The sequence below is a fragment of the Leopardus geoffroyi genome, chromosome D4 (genome assembly GCF_018350155.1).
Source record: "Leopardus geoffroyi isolate Oge1 chromosome D4, O.geoffroyi_Oge1_pat1.0, whole genome shotgun sequence".
Classification (NCBI taxonomy): Eukaryota; Metazoa; Chordata; class Mammalia; order Carnivora; family Felidae; genus Leopardus; species Leopardus geoffroyi.
The window spans coordinates 91,368,821-91,391,130 of record NC_059342.1 but is presented as its reverse complement, the minus strand read 5'-3'; the positions used below and the strand labels follow the sequence as shown (position 1 = coordinate 91,391,130).

At 63.4% G+C, this 22,310-nt stretch overlaps 1 protein-coding gene across 12 annotated transcripts in view; it reads left to right on the top strand.

Annotated features, from left to right (window-relative positions):
- Positions 1–22,310, top strand: part of VAV2 (vav guanine nucleotide exchange factor 2) — a 165,048-nt gene that overhangs the window by 82,040 nt on the left and 60,698 nt on the right. For 11 of the 12 annotated variants that reach the window (XR_006710367.1, XM_045469550.1, XM_045469547.1 and 8 more), the window contains exon 3: positions 5,139–5,197. The exons of the other annotated variant lie outside the window; for it this stretch is intronic. Coding sequence is in view for 10 of the 11 variants with exons in the window: in XM_045469550.1 (XP_045325506.1) it covers positions 5,139–5,197 (59 nt within the window). In the remaining variant the exon portion in view is untranslated. The remainder of the gene's footprint in view (positions 1–5,138; positions 5,198–22,310) is intronic. 12 annotated transcript variants of the gene reach the window in all.

Sequence of the window (22,310 nt, the reverse complement as noted above, 5' to 3'; positions counted from 1 at the left end):
CTCCGTGCCTGAGCGAGATTATAAGCTGAAGCACAGAGGCTGGCCTGGGGTGCTGATTCGGGGTTCCTCAGGGGCTAGCGGGACAAGCTTCGTCAGCCCGTTGCTTGTGGGGGAAGGTGGGGGACCCCCGGGGCAGAGGTCCTGGGAGCCCCATTCTGGAACTGTAGGCTCGGCGAGGTCTGCCCTAGATCCCCCCTTAGCTTCCCAGGGTCCAGACCATGTGTCCTTTCCCCAGAAGTCCCTTCTGCCCCCTCTGCTTGACTGTCCATTCCCTTCAGCGGCTCTGTGCTTCTCAGGCCGTCCGGAGGTGGATACCCGGGTCACTCTCCTTGCCCTTCTGCAGGCCTTGACCTGCAGGGGCTGCCTGTCGGACGCCGTCCCTGGGGCCGGGGTGCCCAACCTCGGCCCCACATCTGGGCCACCCGGGGCCCTAAACAGATTCCTGGGCCCCGCTCTCTTCCGTTCCAGAGCCTCCGCAGGTGGGCCTGGGGTGCCGGGTCTGCGTTCCGAAACTCCGCCAGTGAGTGAGCAAGCTAATGGGCTGCTGGTGTCGGGGAACGTGTCCCGCCCGAGAGTGGAGCTGGTGGAGAGCGTGGGGTCAGAGCGGGCCGCGGCTGGGCGGGGACAGACCCAAGACCTCCACCCCGGGTGCACAGCCCACACCTCTGCCCGGTGTCCCCTGGGCTGCCCCATCCACCCTTTGCCCCTTCCTTGGGCGCGCATGTGGCTCCTCCCAGTGGGCCTGGGCCTCTGGGGACGCGTTCCTTCTGCTGTGACCCCCCTGCCCCGCCCTGGGCACACCTTCCTTGGCCCCAGTGAAGTGGTCGGTGATTGCTGAGCCCAAAGGCTTGAGCCAGTTGTGGACGGGGAGGAGGGGAAGCCGTTCCATTCATGAACAGAGGCAGGCGAGAAGTGGAGATACAAGTTGGGAAAATGTCATCCTTTGACATTTACGTTTTCAGGAGAGCTGGAGGGGCCGTGGGCTGGGAGGTGTTTGATCATCGCCCAGCCCCTCCGTCCCGGGACGGGGCCGCCGGCCAGGGGTGCTGTGGGGCCCGCGCAGGCTCCTTGCTCCCCTGCAGGGAGGTGTGTCCTGCGCCCTGTCTTTCCCCGGGGGGCTGCCGCCACCCCTCGTCTGACCCCACGACGGTCTCGGGAGGCCCCACGCCTGCTCCCGGCAGCCCCTGCCCTCGGTCACTGCAGTGGGGGTCCCTGCGCAGCCCAGGCAGACCCAGGACCAGGGCACCTCCGGGAGAGATGTCGACCCTGGCTCGACGGGAACCCAGAGCCGAGTCCCTCACATTGCCGATGACAGATTCCAGCCTGGAGCAGAGTGTCTGTGGGCTCGGGGCGGAGAAGCCACTGTGTCTTCCACTGGGACGGTGGGCGCGTGGACAGGTCAGAGACCTGTCCCCTGGCTTTGGCTCGCTCCCCCGCGGCAGCCCCTCCGTGCCTGGGGCTCCCTCTGTATGGGGCAGAGGCTTTGTGCTAACTCCAGGTCAGGAGACAGGTTCCGTCTCCTGGGCCAGGGCTGACCGATGGCTGCCGAGCGTGGGATCTGCCAGGAGGACTCTGGCCCCTGTCCGGCCGGCTGGGGAGGAGTGCGGCAGGGGATTAACAACGTCAGCCGTGGAGGTGTGGGAGCGGGTGGCTTGTGCCCCCGAACCCTTCAAGCTCTGCCATTCATTCCTAGCTTCTAGCAAATAACCATAAGCACATAGCAATAATGCTTTACTTTTTGTTCTCCCCGAACGCCTGGAGCTCTCACGAGCTGAGAGTTAACAGCCAGAGCCCGGAGGCTCATTACTCGCGAAACGCCCTTGGAGCACATGGGTGCGGGGCCGTAGCCGGGCCAGCCGAGTCCTCTCTGGGGAGGCACAGAAGGACCCCGACGTTCTGCGGTTTCCTGACTCCCACGGCCCGGCCTCTCACGTGTGGCCACCTCCCGGAAGACCCCTCACAGCACTTAGCTCGTCGGCCGAGGTCGCGGACTGAGCAAAGGGGCTTTCTGTACGGCTCAGGTTTTTCCCTCCCGTTCAGAAAATTGCAGCTAAAACAAGTCTGTGAAATGCATCTCAGCTGGGGGCTTTAGGCAAGAGACCTTGCCTCAGTTTCCCAGGCTCCCAAATGTGCATAGCAGGCCTGGCCGGGTAGGGCGAGGATTCCCCAGGACGGTGCACGTAAAAGGCCCAATGGGCTCGCTTCCTGGGGCAGCCGGCAGCCGGCAGGGGTGTCCGTGGCTTTAGCCGGTGGTCATCGTGGGCCATGTTCATGGGCCCTGTCGCCAGACACACACAGACTGTACCCACGCACACACACAAGCACACACACACACACACACACACAAGCACGCACACACACACACACACAAGCACGCACGCACACACACACACACACACAAGCACGCACGCACACACGCACACACACACACACAAGCACGCACGCACACACGCACACACACAAGCACGCACGCACACACGCACACACACACACACACAAGCACGCACACACACACACACACAAGCACGCACGCACACACGCACACACACACACAAGCACGCACGCACACACGCGCACACACACACACACACAAGCACGCACGCACGCACACACACACAAGCACGCACGCGCACACACACACACAAGCACGCACGCACACACACACACAAGCACGCACACACACACACACACACACACAAGCACGCACACACACACACAAGCACACACGCACACGCACACACACACACACAAGCACGCACACACACACACACGCACGCACACACACACACAAGCACACACACACAAGCACGCACGCACACACACACACAAGCACGCACGCACACACACAAGCACGCACGCACACGCACACACACACACAAGCACACACACACACACACACGCACGCACACACACAAGCACACACACACAAGCACGCACGCACACACACACAAGCACGCACGCACACACACAAGCACGCACACACACACACACACAAGCACGCACACACACACACAAGCACACACACACACACACAAGCACGCACACACACACACAAGCACACACACACACACACACAAGCACACACACACACAAGCACGCACGCACACACACACACACACACACAAGCACACACACACACAAGCACGCACACACACACACACAAGCACGCACACACACACACAAGCACGCACACACACACACACACACAAGCACGCACGCACACACACACACACAAGCACGCACACACACACACACACACAAGCACGCACGCACACACACACACAAGCACGCACACACACAAGCACGCACGCACACACGCACACACAAGCACGCACACACGCACACACACAAGCACGCACACACACACACACACACAAGCACGCACACACACACACACACACACACAAGCACGCACGCACACACACACAAGCACGCACGCACACACGCACACAAAGCACGCACGCACACACGCACACACAAGCACACACGCACACACAAGCACGCACACACGCACACACACAAGCACGCACACACACACACACACACAAGCACGCACACACACACACACACACACACACACACACACAGGCGGGCCCATGCACACTTACACAAGGAAGCCTCAAAGCCTAGGCTTGCGTCTGCTTCGTCAGCATGTGACGTCTGGCACAGCAGGTGCCCCGTGAATTCTGTAACGAATCGTGAGCAGCTCAATGCGTTTTATTTTATTTTACTTTATTTTATTTTATTTTATTTTATTTTTTTTTTATTTTATTTATTTTTAATTAACCAGTTTATTTTTTTAACGTTCACTTATTTTTTGAGAGAGAGATACAGTGTGAGCAGGAGAGGGGCAGAGAGAGGGAGACACAGAATCCAAAGCAGGTTCCAGGCTCCGAGCTGTCGGCACAGAGCCCGACATGGAGCTCGAACTCACAAACCATGAGATCATGACCTGAGCCGAAGTCGGACGCTCAACTGACTGAGCCACCCAGGCGCCCCGTGGTTTTTTTTATTTATTTAAAAATATTTATTTATTTTTGACAGAGAGAGAGTGAGAGAGAGCGCACACAAGCGGGAGGGGCAGAAAGAGAGGGAGACAGAGGATCCCAAGCAGGCTCTGTGCTGAGAACAGAGACCCTGACGCAGGGCTCGAACTCACAGACCGCAAAATCACGACCTGAGCCGAAGTCAGATACCTAACTGACTGAGCCACCCAGGCGCCCCTCATGCGTTTTATACCCTGTGCTCCGGGGCGGCCACTCCCCTCTCTCTGCCTCAGTTTCCCCGTAACCCTCTGTGGAGCCTCATGCCTGCTTGCTGCCTGTTGGGTGTAACTGTGTTGGGGCTTCTGAGGCTGGGGGACAGGCGGGCCCCATGTGTCTGGAGGGGGCTGCCTGGGGCACAGGGCAGGATGGGTGTGGCCCGGGGCAGCTAAGAAGGAACGGTCACTGCTCATGGTTCAGCACTTGAGAACCTCTGTCCTGACAAGCACATTGGTCTGGGGAGATAGCGCTCGGATCCCCTCATGCAGGCTGAGCCTGGTTCCGTTCGCCCTGACCCTTTGAGGGGGCCAGGCATCAGTTTAGAAGGTCAAATGGAGGGAGGAGGGGCCAAAGGGGAGGGAGCACCACGTCAGCGCTGCGCCCCAAGCTGCCGTGTAACTTCGGGCGAGTCGCTTGACTTCTCTGGACCTCTCCCAATCTCTGAACTGGGTCAGCACCTACTGGGAACATGCTGTGAATCATCCGGTAGCTTCCAGAACAGCAGCATGGGATGAGCACTTGGTAAGCATGACGCCCGTTAGGACTGTCAGCAGCCCCGACGAGGTCAGCCCCCTTGTGGGTGAGGACGCGGCCCTGCCTGGGGTTAATAGCTGGCGCCCGGAGGGCGGAACGGGTGAGCCCGGCCCCGCTCCTCCGCACGGCCCTCGGCGAACCTGGGTGTGCAACACGTTTTGTGCCATACGCAACATAGGTATCCAGCCCGCAAACGTTACACGGTGTGTGTGGGATTGTTCTTCTACCAAGACGAGATGTGCTTAGTGAACAACTCTCTGTGCACAATACCCTTCGTTGTGGTTCTGCGATGACTTTCTGGTTTCTCGTGGAATGACAGAAGCATCTTTCTGGTCTCCCCAGGTCATCTCTGCCGTGTCCAGACTCTCCCTGCACCACGTGGCCCAGAACAAAGGGATCAGGTGAGCTCACCGGCGCTGACAAGTGCCGCCCCGTCGTCCTCCCCGCCACCCGCGTGCCTGGCCTCAGATATTAGAGTTTTCAGCAGATATCCTCAGCCCGTGGCCTTATCATGAATTTTCAACGTGGTCTCGTGTCGCCTGTTGGCAACAGGAAGGGGCGGCGGCAGGGGGTGGCGGGGGGGGGGGGGCCCTCCGCTTCCCACCAGGGAGATCTTGCACGCGTGTTCGACTGATGGCTGCGAAATCCCTTTCGATGTCGGTAATAAGATCAGCAAATTAATCCTTTCACAGATCATTGCCTACCTAAGCACACTCCCCACGCATCACAACTGGGGGGGGCTCGGCCGTGAGGGTGGGGACCCGTCCCGCAGGGGGGCCTCGAGTCCCTGGGTTGGACTTCTCACTCCCGGTACCCCTGCGGTTTGGCCTCTGGTCCCCGACACGGGACCGGGCATGCAGGCAGCCGGGACAGGGGAGGGCAGCCCCAGTGAGATTCTGGCCCGCAGGCGCGGGGTCAGGGAGACGTCTGAGTGGGGACCAGGTTCCAGGTCGGGCGGGGACAAGCAGAGGACGTGCCCTTCCTCAGTGTCCCTGGAGGACGTGGGCCCAAAGGGTGGGGATGAGAGGTTTGGGAACCCGAAACAGCCCCATCTGAGGGTGGAGTGCCGTGGGGTCACGCCTGGGTGCCCGCGACATCGTGAGGGTGGTCTCTACGGGAGGGACTTCCCAGCAGCTGTGTGGCCTGAGTCTGGGGTCCCAGGACCAGGCCAGCCCAGCCGCCCCCCGGTGGGGCTGTTTGCACAGATTCAGAGAGTCACCGGGACAGATGCAAAGGTTAGGGCCCCCCCCCATCACTGGAATGTCATTTGTTATGTTGTCAGAGAGAGAGTCCTTTGAACTGGGGGTTTTTGTTTTTTGTTGTAAGTCAGAGACAGGATAGGCTCTTCAAAAATGTCTCTAGACTCTCCACTGAATGCATACAAAAGGGCATTTATAACACGTTTAGGGTAACGCCATAAGACAAGGCTCGCACCCTGGGACTCCAGTGACACCTGGACGCCCCTCCCCCCCGGCGCCACCCGCTGGTATTCAGGGTCGCTTCTGTGAGGTCCGCAGCAGGGACAGTTCAAAACCGCTAACTCAGCGTAAGTGTGGTGTTTCTGGATAGGAAGGAGCACGTAGTTTTGGTGTTTTGGCTTTTTTCTGGAAACGATCGTCCGTCGGCTCTCCCGCTGGCGGCCCTCCCGCTAGCCCGAGCCGCTACGTGGTGTTGCCGTCCCACTTGCAGTATGTTTCTCGCCTGGACGCGTGTCTGCGTGCCCACGTGGGCGCGAGTGAAGTCCGTGCAGCAGCACTTAGTCGCGTCATTTGCTCGTTGAGGGAAGGCTAGAGCCTCATCTCTTCTCTGTATCCATTTCTCCCCGCGGCAGGCCTGGCGCGGGGAGCCCGGTTACATCCGGGGGCACGCGGACCCGCCTGGCTTTGCCCTGGACGGGCCGCCCTGCTGCCTTCCAGGCTCTCCGTGCCCATGCCTCCAGAGCCCGGGGCCGAGTTAACCCTTCAGGGCACCGGGAGGAGGAGGAAGTGAGGGGTAGGGGGGAGGCATTTGCAGCGCAAGAAAGGTCAGGGCCTCCCCCCCCCCCCCCCACCTCCGTGGACCGGCACCCTCTGCAGAGAGAGCTCCCGCCTCTCACCTGCGCGCCCTCCTGCGCTCGTGGCCCCGGGACGGTGGGGCTGCCTGGGCACAGCACGCCGAGTCCCCCGCACAGGCTGGGATTCCCACAGGTGACTGGGGATTCTGGGAACCACCAGTGCTCTGCACCTCCTGTGAATTTAGGAGCAATTTCACAGTGGTACTCATTCCCTGAGGTTTCGGCTTGGCCAGACCCTTTCCCGTTTTGAAAAGCCAGCCACCAAGCCCGCAGCCCTGAAGAGCGTCTTCCCCGTTTGTTTCGTGGCTGGATAGGAGCCCAGCGTGCTCCTTTAGAAAAATGATCATTTTTACAGCCGTTGCACTTTGCATAATGAGCTGATTTTCCGTAAAAGCCCCGATTATACTTCTCAGAGGCTGATGAATAGGGGACTTAATCTGAGGACCCCACCCTGGGGCCGGCCGGAGGACCAGAAGTGAGGCTGGGGTGGGGTGGGGGGGGCACGTGGAGGGCCTTGTCACAGCCAGAGCTGGCCGTCCAGAGTGAGGAACGTCCCGTGGGGGGTCATCACCGGATGGCGGGCAGAGGAAAGGGCAAAGGGCAGAACTCTCCCTGTTACTGAAGCTGGCAGGTGAGGCCAAGGAACCCCCAGCCCACGAAGGTCACCTCTGCCAGCCACCTGCTCGCCCAGTGGCCTTACGCAGGGATGCTCTTGGGGCCTCTGTCTCTTCTTCTGTAGCTGGGAAGGGTCCCCTGCTGGGCAGAGTCACCGTGAGCCTACTCACTGCACGGCACCTGACACCCCGTGGGCGCCCAAGGCGCTGGCCGGGGTGGTGGGCTGACAGGGGGCCCCCAAAAGCTACACCCCCCTCCTGGCTCCTGGCCCTAATGTGACAGGGAAGGGGTTCTCTGCAGGTGTAATCAGGTTGTTATAGACGTGATTATATCATAAGGAAAAGAGGGGGGGCAGGAGGGTGGGAGCGGAACAAGGAGACGAGACGGCAGAGCAGAGGTTGGGACGATGTGGCCACAAGCCGAGGAATGCTGGGGTCTTAGGGAAAGGCAGGGAGCTGCCAGGCCACGAAGGGGGGCGTGGCCACTGCCACTGGCCCCGTGGCTCCCCCAGCACACTGCCTCCTGCCTGTTCTTGTGATCCCACAACTCTGCTTTTGAAGGTTAATATGGGCTGCCTGGGGGTCCTCATGCTTGGTCTTTTCCTCCAGTCTGAGAGACCCCAGACCCATTTGAAGGGGGCTGTGCTGTGGGCAGGCTGCAGGGTGGCTGGGTTGGGGGGGGCAGGGACAGGGGTGGGAGAGACCCGTCTGCCCCCAGGCCCCAGCAAGCTGGGACGTCCTTTTTCAATTTCAAGTGAATTCTCAGAATGTCAGACACACCGGATCCAAATCTGAGTGCGGGAAAGTGTTCTGAAACTGCAAAGAAGTCCCTCTTGTCCCGTCGCTGGCTGCTGAGGACCTGTCCTTGGTCTTCCTGCGTCAGGGGAACGGGGAGTGAACCTTCACCCCGGATGCTCTCCTGGGTTGCAGACATAAGGTGAAGGAGCTCGGGCAGGGGTCAGCCTTGCTGCCTGAGGGGTCTCCCGAGGGCACGTCCCGTCTTAGCCTGAAGCCAGCGTCTCTGTGGGATCCTGTGCACCCTGTGTTTCTAGGGAGGAGAGGCAGGACCTCCCTCCATCCTCAAAGGGGCTCCTCCCCAAGTAAAGGTTCTGTCCTGCCGTGGGGCTCCCTGTGTCGGTGACGTCGGCCGTGGCTCTCTTGGGCACAGTCCCCAGCTCTCTCCACTGTCCCCCTCCCTGCCGATGTCCCTTTCTCATCTGGTGCCACCTGGTTAATTCCAGGTGACGGGACTGTGCACGAGAGAGGCTCGGATGGAAAGCGGCGATTTTCACGTGCTTATAGCTCATTCTGTGGCAAGATGGTTTTAATGGTCCCACCTGGTGACACCAGGCACCTGGCCACTTGTCCTCAGTGGAGAGCCCACGTTCCTCTCCTTTCACGATGACCGCAGGGCCGGCACCGTTGCAGTGGCCGTGGGGGAGTCATTGGAAGACACGAGACTCCTTCCCGGGAGGGGCTCCCATGAGGCCACCTGTGGGCTGTTGGGGGTCTCGGATGCGCCCGGCCTCCCCTGGCAGCTCGGTCCGGCTGGTGCCTGCCCCGCACCCCGTGCCCCACTCGTCCCGCCAGGGTGAGCGAGGTCGTTGGTCGTTGTCATGTGCAGAGCCCCAGCCTGGCCTGGTTGCCCCCTCACTCTCCGCATCTGCCGGGGCCGCTGCTCAGGTCTCCAGGCTTCAGCCGAATGAGCCGTGTCAGTGCGCGCGCGCGTGTGTGTGCACGTGTGCCTGGCGTGTTCCCTGCGTGTTTTCTCGCACACCGCGCTGGGACCACCCACTCACATGTGCATCCTGGTGTCTTGTCCATCGACGTGCCGGCAGCTGAACCTGCACGTGGACGTGCCAGCCGGGGCGGCGGGGGCCCAGAGTGCTCCAGATCCTCCCTCGGGGCTCCGTGGAAGGTTCTAGAAGGGATGGCATGCCTAGTGGTGAAGGCAGGGGTGGGAAGAAAGGTGGGCAGGCAAGGAAGGCAGAGGTGTTTGGCCATCCTGCCTGGGCAGTGTCAGAGGAGAGAGTATGGGCAGGGGGAGGGGGGGGACCTTCTGGTTTAAGGGTCCCGGAGCTGGTGTGGCAGCCGGGCCGGTGACAGGGCCGTCACTGCAGGGGTGGGGGGTGCTTCATGCAGCACAGGGGGCTTGTGTTGTGTGGGCCAGGCCCCAGCGTGGGCAGGGGGGCAGATGTGGGTGTGGCTCAGCTCTGGCTGGCCCATGTGTGTCACACAGAACCTGCCTCCGAGAAGGAGGGGCTGCCAGGACAGGGCCCACCCCAGTGGGGACGAGGGTGCCTTTTCCGTTCACCTGACAATGTGACACCAGCTCGTCCTGCTTGTCCTGCTTCGGAGCCCCTCCTGGGAAGGACTCTCACGCCATTCCCTCCAGCCTCCTGTCCCCTCTCTCCCCAACTTGGTGACGATGCTCCACTGTAAGGGACGAGGGGAGGCCTCAGGGCAGAGAGGAGAACGACACGCTGACCTTGGTGGCACTGAGGCCGTGTCCTGTCCACACCGGCCACCAGGACAGAGCTCCCGGGAGGCAGCCCACCGTCCTTCCTCTGGACACCCGAGTGGTTGTCACCTGCAGGTGAGATCCGGCCACCGTGTCAGGACCAAGTAGAAAAGCCGGGCAGCCGGGCATGGTGGCTGGCACCTGATGAACGGCAGCCAGGTGACTTTTGCAGGGAATCTCTCCCAAGACCCCGGGAGGGACCCTGCCTCCTCTTGTCACTGCCCCCCCCCCACCCCCGAACGGGATTCCCGGGGAACCCTCGGTGCACTTGTCTCCGCCACTCCGCTGGGGGCACCGGAGCTGGAAGGACACACACTTGTTCAAAATGTATTAACGGGCCGTTTTGTGCCAGGACAGCGGGGAGCTGATTCACGCTGGGGACAGTCAGGAGGAGCAGGCCGGCTGCCCGGCGGGAGGGCCGTGAACCGCCAGCTGGAGCCTCCACGGCCGGCAGGGTCTCGAAAAGGACAGAGGGCCGCCGATGGCGCCCGCTCCCCTCCCGGATCTCTGGTCCTGGTGGCGGGGCTCGCGGGGTGGGGGTGGGGAGCCCCCGTGCCGTCCGCTCGCCCACAGAGCGCACTCAGCCGGCTGATCTCTCGGCCCTCCCTCCCCCACCCTGCCCTCCCATCCTCTGTTCATGCGACCAGTCGGCTCTGCATCTGTCCATCTGTCCCTCTGCCCCCCATCCATCCACCCATCTGTCCACCTGTCCCTCCGTCGATACGTCGTCTGCACGCTTACCCATATCCTTCTACCCACCCGAATGTCCTTCCATCCCCCCTCTGCCCATGTCACGTGAACGTGGGCAGGCTGGTCTCAGCGCGGTGCTGTGATGTGGTTAAGGTCACAGCCTCGTGCCGTGGTCCAGGCCCGGCAGCGCTAAGGCGAGGCCCGGTCTGCTCCCCAGCGCAGACCAGGCGCTCGGCCGTGTTTTATCCGGGGGGGGGGGCGGGGGGGGGGGGCGGACAAAGGGGTGACCCAGCTGACTTGGGTGGTGGCCAGATGCTGGGCCCGTTTCCTGCTCCTGAGCCCGTTTCCTGCTCCTGAGCCCGTACGGACCCTTTGGCAAAGCAGCTCACGACCCCCCTGGGCTGTTGTGAACATTCAGACGACCTCCGTCGAGCCCTCCACACAGGCCCTGACAGGTGGTAGGCAGTTTCCTCATCTGTAAACAGGGGTCTGCCCACACCCACCTGGAGGGCTGAGTGGGTTAAAGCAGGTCGCGCGTGAGTTTCCTGCTTCGACGTGGGTGGAGGGAGCATGGGCCCTGCCTGCGGACGATCTTGGCAATGCTCACGCCTCCGAGAGCCCGGGGTCACCGCCGCGCTCGAGGTGCTCGTGGAGGACAGTCGGGGACAGTGTGCATCCAAGCCCGAGCGTCTGCTCCAGTGCGTGGCTCAGGAGCATCGCCCCAGTCCCCGCCGGGCCTTCCTGGGGCAAGTTCAGAGTCATGGCCGGGAGATGTCACTGGTGGCTGCATCGGCCTGTCCTCGCTGACAGACGTTCCTGGTGCCGAGACAAGAGACTCGCTGCTTGAGGAAAACCCCAGGAGGGTGAGCTGCCTCCCTGGCCGAGGACCTGTCTGCGCCAGGCAGTGAGACAGAAAACGGGGGGGGGGGGGGGGCTGGCATATTCTCTGTGACCCTTGCAGATTCATCAGGTCCCCAGGGACAAATTTCAGACCTTTTGCCCGGCTCCCTTCATCCTTCCTTTTACATGAGGGGAAACTGAGGCCCAGAGGACCTTTCCTAAGGTCCCTTACCCAAGGAAGTCAGCAGTCATTCATTCATCTGCTCATTCGTTCATTCTGTCTGTGCCTCATGATGTCTGCCCCCAGGCCAGGTGCTGGGACACAGCCAGAACTGACTGCTTCAGGCAGGGAGTTGGACACAGGGCCCCGGTCACAGGCAGGTGACTGTGCCACAGCAGGCCGCGGGGCAGGGCGGGATGAGTGGGGAACATGACCTGAAACCCGGAGGCACAGGGTGAAGGGCAGGCCTGAGTTAGTCGGGTCCAGCTGCCGGTGGGATTTTCAGCAGGTGCCTTAGCCCTGAGCCTGTTTCCTGGTCTCTGAAAGGGAGGCTCGTGTTGGCCGATGGTCAGAGCCCTTGGTGAGGCCCAGGGCCCGAGCAGCCCCGAGCAGTGGTTCTCAGGTGAGGCCTGAGGACGCCTTCGAAGGAGAGCCCAGACCGGGTGGGCGTGGGCCGAACGGTGGCTTTAAAAACATACACCCCGGACTTGTGAATGTGAGCTCACTAGGGAAACCCAGGGGGCCCTAATCCGATGGCCAATGTCCTTATAAGAGACGCGTGGGAGAGAGACGCAGGCAGAGGGGCCGTGTGCAGACGAAGGCAGGGACTGAAGGCCTCTGCCACAGCCCAGGGACACCGGGGCCCCCGGGAGCTGGGAACGGCAGGAGGGACCCCCCCCCCCCCAGAGCCTTGCCCGGCCCTGCCCACATCTCGATTGGGATTTCCGACCTCTAGCGCTGAAAGCATGGACTTCTGCTGTGTTCAGCCTCCCGGTTTGTGGTACTTGGTTATTGGCAGCTGCAGGACTCTCACGCAGTGGGTTTGGCTGGGCAGCGGGCGCTGGGGCAGGGGCCAGGTGGGGGCCCCAGCCTCCAGCATGCCTGGTGTGTGGAGCTGCAAAGTGCCCTTCCCAGAGGCTGATCGGTGTCCCCACGAGCCCCAACCACCGACACCTGCCCACGGCGGGGACGGGGGGCTCAGAGACGCCCCCGTGGTTAGCAGGGACGGGGGGCTCCTTCTTCAACAGCGTTCGTTGTTGGGGGGCGGTGAGGATCTCCACCCGTACTGGGTCCAGAGCCCTCTCAACTCCTGCCCTTCCCTCTGGGGAGCGAAGATGGCTTCGCTCTGTGGCAAGCCAGACAATAAAAGCCTGCCTCTTCGGCAAATGTCACCATTAAAAATTTATCGGGGCAGCTGCGCGACATTATCGGCGCGTTTTCGGAGACCAAGCAGGAAGCGTCGGCGTGCGGTGGGATTTACACGCGTGCAGAGGGGAGGTGCGGTCGTCAAAAGCGCCCGTGGAGCAGAGCGTGACGTCCTGACACGGTGGCAGCGTTGGGACTGTGGCCTGGCGGGGGGCGGTGGCGGGGGGGCGCTGTCGTTAGCAGGGTCCCCCAGCCCAGCTCCGGGGTGAGGTCTGTCGTGCTCTGTACAGCCGTGAACCCGGCTCCCAAGCGTGGGGACAGCCCGCACCTGTCCTCACCAGCAGGGGCACCGTTTTCCCCCAGACGTCACCCGGGGTGTCTGCCTCAGGGGGGGTTCTCGTCTGTCCTGTCCCTCCTCGCCACCGGCTGCTTGTGTTAGGCTGGACCAGGTTCTGCAGTGGCAACGGAGAGCCCCCGAGGCCCGTGACTCAGAGCAGCCAGCCTTTGTGTCTTGCCCACGCGTTGCCACGTCACCTGCTCCCACGGCCAGGCCGGTGGGCGGCCTCCTGCTGGAACAGCGCGGCCGTCACGGCAGGGACGCGGCCCCGACGGCTCGTGCGCCGGCCCCTGCGGACCGTGCCCTGTCGGCGAAGCCATGATGCTTGGTGACAGGGACTCAGCCTCTCCCGCTGCTCGACGCTGCTCGTCCCCGGGGTGGGGGACTGTTGCTCCCCTTTCACAGAGGAGGAAACTGAGGCCGGGAGGCTGAGGGGCTTGCGGGAGGGGGTCTCGTGACGAGGGAGCGGGAGAGCTGAGCCGGGCCCTGAGCCCTCCCAGCCACCCGTGGTGATCTCGCTCACCTGCTGTTCATCGTGCCGAGATGCGCTGGTCCCCCCCCCCCACCCCCACCACGTGGCCCCCCTTTTGGCCAACACGTGGCAGTAAGTATTCTGACAGGAGAGAGGGGGGTCTTGGAATGGACCACCTTTTCTTGGCCTTCTTAGTCCCCGTTTGTTCTGATCTTTTCGTCTTCTGTTTATTTTTAGTTTTGAGAGAGAGAGAGAGACAGAGCATGTGTGGGGAAGGGGCAGAGAGAGAGGGAGACACAGAACCCGAGGCAGGCTCCAGGCTCCGAGCTGTCCGCACAGAGCCCGACGCGGGGCTCGAACTCACAAACCGCGAGATCGTGACCTGAGCCGAAGTCGGATGCTCAACTGACTGAGCCACCCGGGTGCCCCTTCTGTTTATTCATTTAACTTTTAATTATTTTGAGCCCTCTTGAGCCCTCCAGTCCACCCAGGGAGCTAGAACATTCCAGCTCCCAGGGCCCCAGGAGACTCAGGACCCGGCCCTGCTCCCGCACCCACCACCTGCCTGGTCCTAGTTTTACTAGATCTCACGTGTAGTTTCGTCTAGTCCTCCTCGTTTTGGACGTTTAACGAAGAGAGTCCGTCAGGTTGGCTCCGGGGACTCGCTGTTTTCTCTGGCCGTCCTCTGACGCATCAGGTCGAGGTCTGCGGCCCTGGGCCCTGTCCCCCGCGCCACAGCTCCCTGTGGGTCAGCGCTCGGAATGCCCACCCCCACCCGGGAGTCGGGGGTCTCGGCCCCGCTTTGCAGAGGGGAGGCCCCGAGGGAAGCCTCCGGCCCGGTGTCCCAGCCGGTCGGTGGTGGGGCCGGGACCCCGTCCCGTGGGAGTCAGCGGGGCGTTGGGGGTCCCGGGGCCTGGCCCTGCACTGAGCCGGACACCCCAGCCCTACCAGCCTCAGTTCCCTGCAGGGCTCCATCCCCGCTTTGCGGACACTGGGTGGGAGACCCGGACGCGTCTCTACCCCGACCTGGCCCGGAGGCTCTGGCGTCCCTGATGCCGAGCTGCTCGGGGCACGGGCGCCTTGCTGGCTCTGTCCCCCGTCCCCGGTGGGGTTGGTGGCTGCAGAAAGCTGGATTTTCTGCCATGTGGAAGGATTCCCTCCTCGAGCACCCCCGGGTCCCGGGGCCCTGGACGTCACTGCGGCGTGGGAACCCGGCCGGCAGTCCTGAAGCAGGGTTTGGGCGGAACAGTGTCCAGCCGTGGCCCCTCTGAGGAGGGCAGTGCCGGGGCATCGGTGTCTGATTATTATTTCCTAAAGCCGAGGCCTGGAGCCCGGCCCCGGAGCTCGGCTGGGCCCTTGGCCCTGCACACGCCAGGGTGGGTGATGACCCACACGCGGCTCCACACCCAGAGCGACCTTCAGACCCAGGGCTGGCGCCATCCAGGAGGGCTGAGGCCCGGTTCTGATCCCAAGTGCCCACGCCAGAGTCCACGGGGCACGGTGGGAGGGCTGCGGTCCGTCCTTGTCCTCGCATGGGCCCAGGGCAGCCCGCTGCTGGGGACACAGCTGATTACGGCTCTCCCCTGTCCTGACCTGTCACCAGTGTGTGCTGCCCTCTTGAGGCCCAGGCTCCGGGGGGGGGGGGGGCACTCAGATGCCCTGGGCAGGGCACCTCGATCCGGCTGAGCCCCAGGGAGTGAGCAGTGGCAGGCCTGGGGCAGCGGACACCCCGGCAGAGGCTTCTGGAGGGAACACACTTGGTGTCCTGGGGGATGGAGAGGGGCCAGGGACAGTGGGAAGGAGACCGCGTGGGGAGGGATGGGCAGGGCACAGGGTCTCCGAGCCTCTGAGTGGGAGGGGTTTCAGCGGGGCCGTGGCCTCTGAGATCTTGTCTGGAACCCTCCCACCAGGACCGGTGAGGGGCGGCCATGGCCGGATGCCCGGGCACAGGGCGGGGGTGGGGGGGTGGGGCATGGGCTTTGCTCCTGCCTGTGTCTCCTGCGTTCTCTAGCCCCTCTTGGGGGCAGTCCTGGTTCCAAGCCCAGCTTTTTTCACCTCCCTGGGCCTTGATGTCCTCGTTTGTGATGAGATGGTCACCCCCCTCTTGTGGACAGTTGTCATGACTGACTGGGAGCTTGAGGACGCCCCCCTCCTTGTCCTGAGGCCTCCCGGGCCCCTTGTTTGTGAATGGGAGGGGGGGGCTCCGGTTTCATGCGTGCCCCACCTCACCCACACCCCCGGCCGGCAGGTGGAGGCTTGACTGGACTGCCCTGGACCGGCCCTGCGTCTGGGCCCTAGGTGCCGTGATGGAGGGGTGGCCAGAGCTCCCCGGGACGCTGACCTGCTTTTCTAACCAGAGCCCACGGGTCAGGCTTTCCCCCCGGAGTGCGATCCACCCCACCACTGACCGTGGCTGATCAGCGATGCCGTCACGTGGAGGGGGCGCCGGCAGGCCGGCCTTGGTTTGGCCTCTCCGCCCAGGGGGATCCACTGAGGGCGGGGGTGCTGGCTCCGGGGGGCCTGCACAGGCCTTCTAGGGTCTCGGTGCTTTGGGGTTCGCAGCTAGCATTTCCCAGGAGACAGGCAGGAAGTGGGAGGGGCACAAGAGTGCCTCCAGCTCTGTGTCACCCTGGTGTCACCCCCCCCATCCCCCGTTCCGCCCACACGGTTTGTTCTTGGAGAGGAGAGAATGGTGGCCCAGAGAGGGGAGGGATCTTGCCTGAGGTCACACAGCGACTTGGTCAGTCAGATTCCCCAGTAGGGTCCCCATCTAGTCTCCCAGCTTTTGCGTATTTCCTGAGGAGATCTAGGTCTGCTAACCCACCGACTTGGCCTCCTTCTGGAGCCAGCGGCGTGCATTTGACCCCCGGCACGGCGAATGAACGTTTCCGTGTCTTTCTGACCCCACTCCCGCTAGTGCGTCCGCCACAGGCTCGGACAAGCTGCCATTTTCTGCGTGCCAGTGCCACTGGGTCACGTAATTAGGGAGCAGAGGGGCGTCGGGGAGGGCCTGAGCTCCACCCCAGCATTACAGACCTGTGCTGGGACCGGAAAGGTCATTTCAGAGAGCCACGTCCACGTTCAGATGTGGACGTGGCAAAGGAGAAAAGGGAAGAGTCTCTATCTCCAGTAGCTGCCAGAGGATTCCGCGGGGTGTGGATTTCAGTCCGTGTTCCCAGCTGCCCTGGTGGGAGCAGTTTGGTAAAGACCCCATCGGAGCAGGGAGCCTATCGAGCTTCCGGCCTGGAGGCTGGTGGGCTCTGGAGCCTTCGAACGGCCATCCCGCCAGGCCTGCTTGCTCCTCGGGAGTCGGGCCTGTCGTCCGTCTGTCCATCCCTGACTACCGTCCCGCCCCGGCCGGCCCCGTGTGCCTCCCACCGCCCGGCGTGTCCGAGCTGGGCACGGCTTCCCCAGCCAAGGCCAGAGGACGTTTAGGGGCTCTGGGCCATCCGTCCCCAGTTTGGAAGCTTTGCGCGGAGCGGGCACGCTGGGTTTCTGTTGGCACAAATGGGGGTGTGCAGAGGCCTCAGCCCACAGACTGGGAAGAGGGGCCAGGCAGGCGGTGGCTCTGGGAACCCCCTCTCTGCGGGTCTGTGGCCAGTTCCGAGACGCTTCCCGTCCCCTGGTGGACACGGCCAGACTGTCCCGTTCGGGCAGGGCACGGGCCGCGGGGATTTCCTGCCCCCCACCCCCCAGGCATGGGAGGAAACAGCGGAGTGGCTGTGGGGGCTGGGCCCTGCCGACCCCCCGGCCTTTCCGCTTCTAACTGCTGCCGTTCCGAGAAGTGTGCCGGAAAATCAAAAATACACTGAGTTTCGGGGCTGCTGAGAAGTGGCCGCTCCGGGCCCCTGCCTCCCGACGGTGGGATGGCCCGGCCGGGACGAGGTCAGAGCGTCTCCCTCCGCCCTGCTAGGGTTTGGGAAGCAAGGGCGGAAACAGGCTGGGATTTGGGGATCGCTTGGGCTTCCCCTCTGGGGGGGATGCTTGCCATCTCCCCGGGTCACCCCACTGCCCCACTCAGCCTGGCGTCTGCTGGGCCTGCCGCGGCTGTGATGGACATGTGGCTTCACTTTGGTGTCCCTGCTTCCCAAGCCCCCGCCACACGGGAGGCAGAGAGGGGGGATTAATCCCCATTTTACAGCCCAGTTCATCGAGGCCGGGCCTCGGATCCTTTGGCAAGCTCTCGGGCTAGGAGACCGGCCAGTTCCGACCCCCGTCCTACACGAGGCTGGGACCCTGCACTCAGCATCAGCATCAGACTTTGCTCTCCAAGCCAGCTCACCCCCGCCACCTCCTGTGAGCAGCCCTCCTGATTGCCCCAGGCCAGGACTGCCCTTCCACCCGGACTCCCTCCTGCTGTCTGCGCCCCTGTGGCTCCCTGCGCCCTTCAACCCCGTGTGGGTCACCCTCGTCTCCGACACGGGGTGTGGCCTGCACCGGCTGCGGGCGTGGGCGGGGTGCACGGCCGGCGCTGCCCCCTGACGCGAGGGCCCGTCTGCGCTGGGCGGCGGCCGTCTGAGAAAAGAAACCGGATCCGTCGGCTTGTTTTGACAATCGGTGCTGTGTGGCGGGAGGGCCATTTTTAATAAGGAACCCTGGGTGCTTCAAGGCCTCGCAGCCAATTAGCGGACGGCACCCAGGTGACTCTCTCAATAATTAAACGGGCCCGTCGCGTCCTCCAGGCTGCTGTTCTTGATGTGCCTTTCAAGTGTGCCCGGCCACCGCTGCCCTGGCAAACTGGTGCCAGAGGGGGTGTTGCCCCCCCCACCCCCCATGCGGGCCGCTTCCTTCGCACCAGCCCCTGGGCACACGTGCGCACACCCGGGTACACGTGGAGAGATGTGGCCAGTCCCGATGGTGTCCTGGTACCAGGCTCTCCCACAGCCCCACTACACCCAATTTGGAGGCCGGCTTCAGAAGAGGAAACTGAGGCCGGGCCGAGATGTAGGCTGCCCACCCGTGCCCCAGATGGAAGCACCGTTGTCTCCCGCGTGCGGGACTAGGAGGCCAGCACTGAAATTCCCTGGTTCCGGGCAAACCGGATGGCGGTCGCCCGCTGCAGGGCAGTGCTGGGTGCTGGGTGCTGGGTGCCCCTGGGCCTCTGGGGCCCCGTCCGCCGGTCTACCCCTCCGGGGTGTGGACTCAGGGCTCTGGCCCCCACCCTTCTCTGGGGCGCGGCGGGCCGGCCAAGGAGGACTGAGCCATCCGCGACCCTGCCAGTAAACCCGGCCCTTGGAGGTCACTTGCAGGGAGTCAGAATTGTCCTTTCTTCTGGAAGGCACCAAGGGAAAGATGAAGTTCGGCTGTGTCTCAGGCCCTGGGTCCCTTTCATCTGAACGCCCGCAGAACGTGGGAAAATGAACGCCGTGTCCTACGTTCTCTGAGCAGTGCTGAGTGACCCACGTCGGAGCCAAACGTTGACCCGGAACATTCTTACCTTCCTGAGTGCCAACTTTTGTTTCCAGACGATGTCCTTCGTCTGAGGCACGGGGTGGGGGAGAAGAGCTCTGGGGGTGGGGAGCAGGGCCCGGTGATGATGTTGACCTTGGGCCAGGGGCTGCCCGCTGGGGCTGGCTCCGGGAGTCAGCACCGGGAGCTGTTGGGCAGGAGGCCGCGGGAGCCTTGGGGACTGGACTGTCTGTGTCTGAGCCCTGGACTGGGCAGGTGGGCTCTTGGGGTGGGCCACCCAGAGGGGAGGAAGGGTGACCCGTCCTGTCAGATACTCTCCAGACACTCGCTGGGTAGAAGGGCCTGACCTTAGAGGCTCACGGTGTTAACTTGTTTCAGTGACTGCTACTCCCATTCTACAATTAGGGAAACTGAGGCAGAGAAGAGCGTGCCCTGCTCAGGGCCACATAGTGAGCCTGCAGCAGAGTCAGGATTTGAACCCGGATCTTCGTTCTTAGCTCTGCCCTCAAGGCCTCCTCTAAAACGAAGCTGATAGACGTGGCTTTCTGTTTTGGCTTCCGGGGTGTTGGGGATAGAGCTGGGGGACGGCGCATCTGGGCCCTGGGCTGGGCCACCTGCACACACAGCTCGGTGAGGAGAGGTGCACCTGCCATGTTCCCGGGCTTCCTGGTCTGGGGCGAAGGACCCTCCCCCCCGCCCCCCACCCTGGGAAGCAGGCCCAGGAGCCCCCGTGTGGCCCTGCACAGTGGAGTGTGGAGTAGGGGTGATAATGTGGAGGAGGCACCACCTGGCACCAGCCACCAGACGGGCCACGGGCACATGCCACACACACAGAGGAATCAGGCAGCGGGAGGCACACCAGCCCTGGGCACAGCCCCGCCTTCCCTCCCGTTGGCTGCTGCTTGGACAAGTACTCAGGCAACTCGGACAGGAGGATCATTTCTCCTGGAGCCCCACTGCCCAGGTCCCACGGCCCAGGTTCCACATCCCAGGTTCCACATCCCAGGTCCCACGGCCCAGGTCCCACGGCCCAGGTCCCACATCCCAGGTCCCACCACCCAGGTCCCACATCCCAGGTCCCGCGGCCCAGGTCCCACGGCCCAGGTCTCACGGCCCAAGTCCCACCGCCCAGGTCCCACAGCCCAGGTCCCACTGCCCAGGTCCCACGGCCTAGGTCCCACCGCCCAGGTCTCATGGCCCAGTCCCACGGCCCAGGTCCCACATCCCAGGTCCCACCGCCCAGGTCCCTCCACCCAGGTCCCACGCCCCAGGTCCCACATCCCAGGTCCCACCGCCCAGGTCCTACATCCCAGGTCTCACGGCCCAGGTCCCACCGCCCAGGTCCCACCGCCCAGGTCCTACGGCCCAGGTCTCACGGCCCAGGTCCCACTGCCCAGGTCCCACGGCCCAGGTCCTACATCCCAGGTCCCACCACCCAGGTCCCACAGCCCAGGTCCCACATCCCAGGTCCCACCGCCCAGGTCCCACGGCCCAGGTCCCACGGCCCAGGTCCCACATCCCAGGTCCCACGGCCCAGGTCCCACGGCCCAAGTCCCACCACCCAGGTCCCACATCCCAGGTCCCGCGGCCCAGGTCCCACGGCCCAGGTCTCACGGCCCAAGTCCCACCGCCCAGGTCCCACAGCCCAGGTCCCACTGCCCAGGTCCCACGGCCTAGGTCCCACCGCCCAGGTCTCATGGCCCAGTCCCACGGCCCAGGTCCCACATCCCAGGTCCCACCGCCCAGGTCCCTCCACCCAGGTCCCACGCCCCAGGTCCCACATCCCAGGTCCCACCGCCCAGGTCCCACCGCCCAGGTCCTACATCCCAGGTCTCACGGCCCAGGTCCCACCGCCCAGGTCCCACCGCCCAGGTCCTACGGCCCAGGTCTCACGGCCCAAGTCCCACCACCCAGGTCCCACGGCCCAGGTCCTACATCCCAGGTCCCACCACCCAGGTCCCACAGCCCAGGTCCCACATCCCAGGTCCCACCGCCCAGGTCCCACGGCCCAGGTCCCACGGCCCAGGTCCCACATCCCAGGTCCCACGGCCCAGGTCCCACGGCCCAAGTCCCACCACCCAGGTCCCACGGCCCAGGTCTCACGGCCCAAGTCCCACCGCCCAGGTCCCACAGCACAGGTCCCACTGCCCAGGTCCCACGGCCTAGGTCCCACTGCCCAGGTCCCACGGCCTAGGTCCCACGGCCCAGGTCCCACCGCCCAGGTCCCACCACCCAGGTCCCACAGCCCAGGTCCCACCGCCCAGGTCCCACGGCCCAGGTCCCACATCCCAGGTCCCACCGCCCAGGTCCCACGGCCCAGGTCCCACCACCCAGGTCCCACGGCCCTCACCACAGCACAGGAGGATGTGAAGCTAACTGGTCCTCCTGTGTCAGAGACCCGGAACCTGCTTCTCAAGGAGGGTGTTGTGTCTGGAGGTCCTCTCTTTGGCTGGTTTGGGCTTTGTCTTATAAAGCAAATCTGGCTGCCCACTGCTCAGGTCCTTCCCAGAAAGCAAACCTGAACCATCTGCCTGAGCTCCTGGAGTCCCAGCCGGCATGGACCTGAGCCCACGTTCAGCTCCAGGACCCCCAGGGCGTAGTCTGCCCCCCTTTCAGACCACGCATCCTCTCCCCATGGACCTGTGGGCACATGGGGGGCACGTGTCATGCCCTTAGAGGCCATAGTTTTTTAGCAGATTCTTGGAGAAGTCCTGAGGACGAAGACCGGAGCCTGAATTCCAGAACTAGATTCAAGCCGCACCTTCTCCCTGGCGCTCAGAGCAGGTGCCCAGGAAGTACCAGTGAATGAATGAAGGAGAACGAAGCAGGAGGATTTAGAAACAGGAGTCGGGCCCTCGTCCGTTCTTTGTTCAGGGGTTTCGGTTCAGGCCCCCTGAGGGTGCCCTGTTTTCAGTGTCCCCTTTCTCTAGCTGGTGACCCCTTGTGCCCCCAGCACTGGGGCTGTGATTGTCCTGGGCGAGATGTGGCCGTGCTGGATGCGGACATCGTACTTGGGGCGGGGGAGGTGTCATCTGCGGGGGGTTCCTCCGGAAGCAGCCGTGTGCACCTGTCACTGCCTGTCCCCGGGAGGGGGGTGTGGTGGGGTGGAGGAGACATTGCCTGACGCTTCTGGCCCGGCCATCCCCTCTCTCCCCTTGGTGGTCCAGGTGGGAAACTTGGCTTCCCAGAAGCTGGGCACCAGGAAGTGTGGT